We start from the raw sequence: 8,626 nt of genomic DNA, 5'->3' as shown, positions 1-8,626 counted from the left end.
CTCCTACATCCCTAAGACAGGTGTTGATCTCTGGAACTTCTTCCTCTCTCCATTTCTTGGGAAGTCAAAGGCAAGTCTCTAGCTTAGACTAGACACTTAAGTTCTAAGTTAATAAAACTAATTTAAAATTTCTGCCACCCTAAATCTCTATCTGCCACTAATGAGCAACTATTATTTTTTTCTGGAACTGGCTGTTTCCCAAGAACTGCAAAGGATTCTAGAAGCAAACACAGAAAAATTTCTGAGAAGTTTCAAGTTTATTTTTTTAGCACTTTATTTAAAGCTTTTTATTTTAATTTATAAGTTTTCTCCTTTGATGATCAATTTGTAACTCACAGCAGAACAGATTAACTCTCCTTTAGCACTGGCAGGGTTAACCTGTGTACTCTAATGGCAGGGAGGTTGTGCCTGGCTGATTGAGGGCAGGTTTGAACCCTTATTCCGTAACTTCTGCTTCAGGTTCTTGTTTGTCCTAAACTTGAGGAGAGAGCAGATTGCCTGCCGGAAGTTATCTCCTGACACTACATAGAGCAGTAAATTTCCAAAAGTATTTAATGCTGCTAAAGGTTTAGTTATAATAAACATTAAAAGGATTGTTTTCTCCAGGTGGCAGTCAACTGGTCGTACTCGGAGCTCCAGACAAATCCCTCGAAAGACATGGAATGGAAGGAAGCACGCGTAAAAGACCACCAAGAGGACAACAGCAAGTCTGCGAGCCTTTTGTTTGTAGCAAGCCTGTGTGTGGGGCCCAGTAGCCAAGGTGTAAATAATGAGCACATAGGACAGAGTCACCGTTAGCAAAGGCAAGAAGAAGGCAAACACAGTCAGTATCCAGTTATACCACCGACTGGTGTCCAGGTCCTCAGCAGCAGCCAGGTCTGGGCAGATTGTCCTGTTCTGCTTATGACGTGGGACAACCAAGATGTTCAAGGGGCTGAGGATCACCAGGGAAATCATCCAAACCACTGCACAAGTCACCACTGCCCATCTCCGTTTTTGAAGAAAAAGGCATTTAATTGGGTGGACAACTACCAAAAAGCGGAAGATGCTGAAGCAGCTGAGGAAGATAATACCACTGTACATGTTGAAGTAGAAACAAAAGTGAATCAACTTGCACATGAAGTTTCCAAAAATCCAGTTATTGCCATTAGCATAGTAGTGTATAAAGAAAGGAAGTGTGACTACATACAATAGGTCAGTGATAGCCAGGTTTAACATAATGATGGTGCTGCTTTTCCAGGGCCTCATCTTTACAAAATAAACAAAAATTGTCACAATGTTTCCTGGGAAGCACACCAGGAAGATAAGGCTGTAAAGGGCGGAGAGATAAGATTTCACCTGTAAAAATTCTTCATCCTTGCAGTTTGTCAATGTGTGGCCTGGCTGAGCAGTAAAATTGCTGGTGTGTTCAGATGCCATGCTTGCAAAAATCTTCTTAAGGCTTCACAAAAATCAGATGTTTAGTTTTAGTTGTTTTGTTGGGACAAACGCTTTCAGTTAAACCTTTTATCACTGGAGAAAATGCTGTATGTTTGAGAAGACACAGTAGTGAGAGGAAATGGGGATTTGCTAATATACCCTGTGTGACCTAGGTAACCCTATTCAAATGTTTAATTTTATCCTTTCCTCTCCTTTACATTAAATTTTGATAATTATTGATTTTACTCTTGATTTATTTAGCCTTCTACATTAAAGAAGACAATTACTGCTTATCTGTAAACCTTAGGGAGTAGAAAGCACACATTTAGAGGGCCAAAGAAAGTTTGGGTTCAGATTTTTTGAAAGTCTGTACATGTCTTAACTGTTCAGAAAGTAGACCCATATCCATATATTGTCTTCATTAATCTGAGCTAATCAGTGTTCCATGCTCATGAACCAGTGATTCTGTTCTGGTTTCATGAAAGCTAAAAAATGTTAGATTTAGATACAGAGCTCGGGAGCTGATGTTCCCATAACCTGACAGTCATGGCTTGTTTCCTAAAGGTGATTTTATTCTCTTGGAGCCATCAAAGTATAAAACTAGTATAATTTTTTTTTGGGGGGGGGGGAAGGATTAAGGTTGGTTATGTTTGGTATTGGTTTTTAATGAAGCTTTGTAATAGCATAAAACTGATTGAAATTATTAAAGACGCCTCAAACAGCAGAAGGAAAATGGAAAGCACAGATTTTGCTTCCTATTCCATGCCAATTTGAACAAGATAGACTTGTATGTGGAATGGTTTCTTGTCTGCCAAAGCCAATTTGGATCTCTCCATAGTGAGTTCAAGACATAACCTTTCTTGGTATTGTTTTAACCTGAAAGAATGGCAAGCAAGGATGAAAAGTCAGATATCACAAAGTTAGATACTTAAAGTGGAGCCACTCATCCTAAGCTTCCCAAGAGGGAGAGATATAAGTTCCTTCAGGACACAATATACCTACCCATAATTGAGGTTTCTAAGATAAATTATTTATTCTTTAGGTATACTTATTTCTTTCCACTGATACAAAAGGTAGCTTAAGGTGACTAGTTCAGACCTGAATACCTTAAGTGAGGCAAGAAGTGTGCCACTGTGTGACTTCAGCATCTCAGGTGAGGATCCCTCCTCCCAATCCTAATTCCATATAGAAAAATATTTTGAAGAGACTTCATAAAGTGCTAGACAGGGTACTATCAAGCCTAGATACCCTCCTTTTTACCAGAAACAGCATCTTTAAACTAAACCAGTGCTACAGTGAACACCCACACATTAAAAAAAAAAGGAGGTTGTGTGTGAAAAGACAGAATTGCACTTTATTCAGTTCTGGAAAGCTTGTTTTTGATGTGACTCAGTTAACAGCATTTAGTATGTTACCTCTAGGGCTGTTTCTTCTTTAACCCAATGACTGGTGGAATGTGACCAATTTGCTCTGACAAAGCCAGTCACTAATTCTGGGACACAACAGGAATTATTTGATCATAGCCAGTCAGAAAGCTGAGTATCACTGTTACTTAGGAGCACTGCAGAGAGAAATTTGAACAGTCTCCCCATTATTAAGTTAAAATATTAATACTTTTTAATGTGAATGCATTAGGTAAAGGCCACGAAGTTTGTTTTAAACAAATCCAGAATTGCAATCAAAAAGCTAGGAATAAGTATGTTTTCTCCTCCCTACTCTATCACCCACAGTTATGTCTCTCACTGGTATATTTCAAGTAAAGTTAGACAAAATTTGCTAGAATATTTGATTCACCCCAGTTTAGCTCTTGCACTGCTGATTGGTTCTTCACCACAATCTTGAGCCCTCCAAATTGAAAATGGAGAAATACAGCTTACCTGAAAACTTGCAATTCTGCTTCTCCCTCTGATATTGCTTTGAGCAAAGAGCACTACAGATGAAATGTATTTATGTCTTCCTTACAGTGAGGCAGGTTTTAGTATGGTTTTGCAGCCATATACTTTCACTCCCTGTCTGACTCAGACTCCATGTGGCTGTAAATTAGGAAACTGGTAGAAAACCTCAGTTACTGGCTCAGCTATCAGCTCTTTGACCTGGGTGGGTGGAGGAGTCCTCTTTTGCCCTCATTCATGCTGTCTTGTCTTCAGTGGGCAGATCAGGCTTTGCTGGCAGCAGTTCTGCATGCTGAGATAGACCTGTAGTATTCAAATAGCAGCAAATCGCATTTAAATTAGCACATATGTCTGTGTGCAAGTGTTTATAAAAGAGAAAATTAAATCTATTCTCCATATCCTGTGAAGTGAAAGCTGATCCCCAAAGTGAAAAAGGAGTGTTGTCATTTCAAGGTCAGTTGAAAGGTGTTGTGACACAGTGTCTTCCTTAAAAACATATTTCTAATGGAGTACGATTTTCATCTCAGGTAAGAAATGAATGTTTCTTTTGGCACAAAGTGCTTTTCAGGAACTGTGGCATACTTTCTGCTTATTTTTGGTGAAGAAAATGTCTACAATGTGTTGACTGGTTATTACTGGAGTAGCTGAAGTTGCAAACTTGTTTTCTTTTGAGCTTTTGCTTTTGGGCTTCATTATTCACAAAAGCTGAAATTTTTCATGTTTGTTGAACCAAAAGACTGTTCTTGAATAAAAATCTCATTGTTATTCTTAGCTTGAGGAATAAGATCAAAAGAGATTATTTAAAAAAAAAAAAAAGTCATAACATCCTAAAATTTGAAACTGTAGGTTTCAACCCTGAGCTTACAACTTGGTCCATGCAAAGAGGCCCCAGCTGTGGCCAGCAGCGTTTCCACCTTGGTACATTTGATAGGTCTTACTTCGAACACTTCCATCAGCGCTGCCTTCATTCAATCCTAAACATCCACTAGACTGATTACGTGACCAATGTGTCTGATCTTGAACAGGCAGGGGTCAGCAGTATCGAGGCCATGCTGATGAGAACACAGCTGCACTGGGCAGGGCACGTCTCCAGGATGGAGGATCACCGCCTCTCAAAGATTGTGCTCTATGGTGAACTGGCCGCCGGCTGCCGCAAGAGAGGAGCCCCGAAGAAGAGATACAAGGACTCCCTGAAAAAACACCTCAGCCTTGGCCATATTGACTGCCATCAATGGTTCACTCTGGCCTCCAGTCGGGATTCATGGAGACACACCATTCACGACACTGCTGCTTCCTGTGAGAATGCACGGAGAGTCAGTCTTGAGGAAAAAAGACAATGCAGAAAGAACCGTTCCTTGCCAATGTCACCTAGGGAGACGTTCCACTGTGCCTTTTGTGACTGGACCTGCCTATCCCGTATCAGCCTTTTTAGCCACCAGCACGCTTCCAGCAAGCGTGGGTAGTGCCCTTCCCAAATCTTCGTTTGTGAAGCCTAGCCATGGTGATGATGATGATGATGATGACTCATGAATGAGCTTATGATCCAGTATTAAATGAGCAAGCTGTCATTTCTGAACATTATGTATGTTGGCGTAGTTATTGAGAACCACACATATAAGAATATTTTTCAGAAGACTCTCCTTGAGTGCCTGTACAGTGGGCATGATTTGGGAGCAGGCTGTTTTGCTAATCTTCCTGCAGAGAAAGAGTGGTAATGGGGACACTCAAGACTGGGGCAGCAGTAATGTCTGGCAACTGGAACATTATCTATCTATTACTATTAGGGAAAGGGCACCATCTCTACTCTCATCTAACCAAGCTTTTCTCTAGGTCAATGCCCAGAGCACTTTTAAAAAATGTCCATAGTTTCTCAATAATTGTAAAATACACTGTCATGTACCAGCTCAGGGATCAACAACTGTTTAAATAGCTATTACCCTGTTCCTGGACACTGCATGTGTCATTAGAAACCATTTGTATGATGCTGTAGTGTTATGAGCACAGAGGGAGCTAATTATAGTTAGGGATCATTTAATGCATTCACTACTTAATCCATTATACTCCTGAGCAATGGGGAACCTGTGCAGCAGTGGCTGGTTTTTATCCTTCCTTGGCAGTGGCAGTGCCTGAGGTAAAGCAGAAATGGGTTTCCTAGTGCTGTGACCCAGAACTGCCAGGAATCTTGTGCACTGGGGTCTCATGCAGGCAGTGGGGTCACCTCTAAATTTCTGACTCTGAACAGGAAAACCAAATAAAACACACATTTTCAGACCAATCTTGAGAGATGATGACTAATAGAAGGTCATTCATGCAGAGCTGCTTGGCATGGAGGTAGAGCTCTATTCCTTAGTTTACCCAAATCTTGCCTCATCATCAGATGGAGAGATCACGTGGCTCCTGCATCCCACTCCCTGTACCCTTCACCATGGTTACTGCAGCTCCTTATTGCACAGACACCTTTGGAAACACTGGTTTCAATTGCAGCAATGTGACTGGCCCAGGGGGTTGTGTCAGGCACTTAGGAAATCGAGAATAAAATAACTAGGGCCACATGCAAATATATGATTTAAATGGCTTAAGTGGCATCATGTAGCATCTCTACAGATAAAGGCTGCAGTGTGACTTTCAGCTCTTCAGTCTGTGGGCCTTTTCTCCTTACCAGACATTTCTTCACCTCATATTCAAGGACATTTTAAGTCTGCCCATTGGTAGATTCATGTGATCCTTCATGAAAACAAGGCCCTTTTTGTGCTTTAAGGCTATCCTCATTCTGCTCTCTCTACAAGATAGCCTGTAGTTTCACAGTCAGCTTAAGTGACTCTAATTGCGGGCTGCAGTCAAATGAGCTGGCAGCACCACCTCCAAACTCTCATCCTAAACCATGTTTTCAATGGCCCCAGTGGTTGTGCAATCATGGAGTGTATTGGATAAATGAGCTGACTGAAGCCGAGACAGTTTTCTTATTCTTGTGTTGGCTTTCTGGCACTTCAGTGAGGGACAATGGCTCCTTTCATGGGTGTGTGTTCTTCAGGCTTTATGGTAAGCAGTGGTGGGGACTGACCAGAGGCAAGAGGAGGTACCATGGCTGGGTCTGGCAGTGAGGTTGCACATAGGTTCCTGCTGTGAAGTTGTTTCTCTCACCATTACCAACTACCAGCCACCCTCAGCTGAAGCTGGTCTCCAGCAATGCTTCCCCAAGAGATAGCACTCACCTCTTGTTTCCACTGTTTTCCTGGCAGGCTGAATTCCTTGGTCCCATCGGTTGTAATTTTCCGCAGTTTGGCAAGTATTGATAAGAATTTTTAAAACCAGTGATCCAACAGCAAAAAGCCAGCTATTTGCCCCTTTCTTGAAATAACCATTATAAAAATAGAGTTCATGTGTGTATATAAATGTTGCTCTTAGTCGCTGTGGAGAAAGGAAACTGGAATGATTTGGTAGCACGATTATTAATTTAATATTTCCTCTTGAAACTTGATACTACAGGCCAGGTCATTTGTCACAAAGTACATGGTGCAAACAGGATCAATTTTTAGACTGTATTTTTTCTTCTGTGATGGCAGGGTGAAGAGGATGCCCAGGATGACAGATAGGTTTATCCACCTGGACAGCACACCATCTGCTTTAAACAATTCCAGTCTGAAAAACAAAAGTGGAGAACAGAGCCCAGTAATCTTATTTTGTTTTGTGTCTGTTTACAAACAATATTTCACTCCTCCAGGTGGGCTGCCTGTTAACTTTTGCAGGCAGTGGGGTGGAAGGGGTCAAGCAGGGCTTTTTGTAGTCTCTCAGCATCACTGCTGAACTTGACTGTAATTAGGCCTCCCAGGCATGAGGGTCCACAAACTGCTCCACCAGCACAGAAGCCATCCTCATCTCATAAAGCCTGATCTAAAATCCATGGCATGAGTGAAAGACTCCTTTCAGAGTCAGACCTTCAGACATGACAGCACCCAGTGTGGTGCAGCAGAAATTACTCTGATTAATAATTATGCAGAAAAACAGACAGTTTGTTGGGCAAAGGTTAGGCTCCAGAGTGTTAAGAGCTTTCATTATACGTTTTATTTTTGCTTCAGCAAACATATAATCTTTCCATGGGTTATTTCCCTTAGCAGATATACATTAGTTCGGCGGATCTTACTCTGTGTGATTGAATACCTAATTACAGTTGTTATCAAACCACCGTCGGGAGATACTCAGTTCTGTTGAGAATGAAATCGTGTGTCTTCATCACATGGGGAAATCAACTCCAGCTCTCCCTTTGTATTTCTTCCCTGAGACAGAATGGTAAGGGCAGTATTTTTTAATCCCTAAACACACTGTAACTCTAAATTAATCACAGTTAAATGCTGCCATCTAATTATGTAGGTAATAGAGAGTGTTAATGAAAACTTTTGGAAAGGGATATTTTACCCTAGGAAAATTGCATATATAATCTGAAATACCAGCAGTGCTGCTGCCATATTGGCTAAGCAGAAGTAGTTTAATATTGTTCCAAAAATAGTCCATATGGATCCGAGGCACTATTTTATGGCTAATATCAGTCCTTAAAGTGAATTGATGCTCATTGACTACAGGACATAGAAAATAAAATCTGCTACAACTTTCAGAAGGTGAGTTGCCCCACGAGAAGTAGAGAAAAGAAAGATAATGGGACAATTTACTTGTTCAAAGCTAGTATGTGCTCAGGTACGCTGGTACAGCACTGTCAAGACTATAAACCCGTGAATAAAAAAATACAGAAGCTGTGCCAGTGAAAGTTTTCCCAGCAGACACTTAAAAGCCAAACTAAATTTATCAGAGATGTGACAACGGTTGTAATTGTTTTAGGTGATGGGGTATTTCCTGGAAATGACCCAGTTTAGTCTGCCCGAAAACAGAGAGGACCATTTTGCTGCCTTGTTATTTTGGGGTTATTTTTCAATTCCAATATGAAGCAGCCTCCTTGACTTTCAGTAATGGGTCAGTACAGGATTCAGCAAAGGATGCTGCTAATGTGGCTTCCAGTGTACAAGCAAGTTTTCAGTCACTGAAGATATATTCTGTTGTGTTGCCATTGCTCCTGTAATTTGTTTGCAGGATGCTGTGGCACATGAAGGAAAGTCTGCCCTTTGCCTTAGGTCTCTCTAGTAAAGCTTTGTCTTCAAAAAGTGACTTGTACTGTCACAGCCCTCTACACATGAATTTAATATACACAGCCAAATATAAGCCTTTCCATTAGCCAGATATTGTCCCCTCAGCTAGCACAAGTCCTGAGCTAATGCCTGGCTCTTGGCAGAGGGACCATGGACCTGGACCGCTAATCCCTACGGGCC

General features: G+C 41.2%; 1 protein-coding gene across 1 annotated transcript; it reads right to left on the bottom strand.

Moving 5' to 3' along the window:
- Window positions 1–387: 387 nt before the first annotated feature.
- Window positions 388–1,419, bottom strand: OXGR1 (oxoglutarate receptor 1). Its single transcript, XM_071568237.1, has one exon. The coding sequence runs from the start codon at window positions 1,417–1,419 to the stop codon at window positions 388–390; it is 1,032 nt and encodes a 343-aa protein (XP_071424338.1).
- Window positions 1,420–8,626: the final 7,207 nt, after the last annotated feature.

Source organism: Pithys albifrons, chromosome 1 (genome assembly GCF_047495875.1).
Source record: "Pithys albifrons albifrons isolate INPA30051 chromosome 1, PitAlb_v1, whole genome shotgun sequence".
Lineage (NCBI taxonomy): Eukaryota > Metazoa > Chordata > Aves > Passeriformes > Thamnophilidae > Pithys > Pithys albifrons.
The sequence above is the reverse complement of the archived record's forward strand: the minus strand, read 5'-3'. Positions and strand labels throughout refer to the sequence as shown.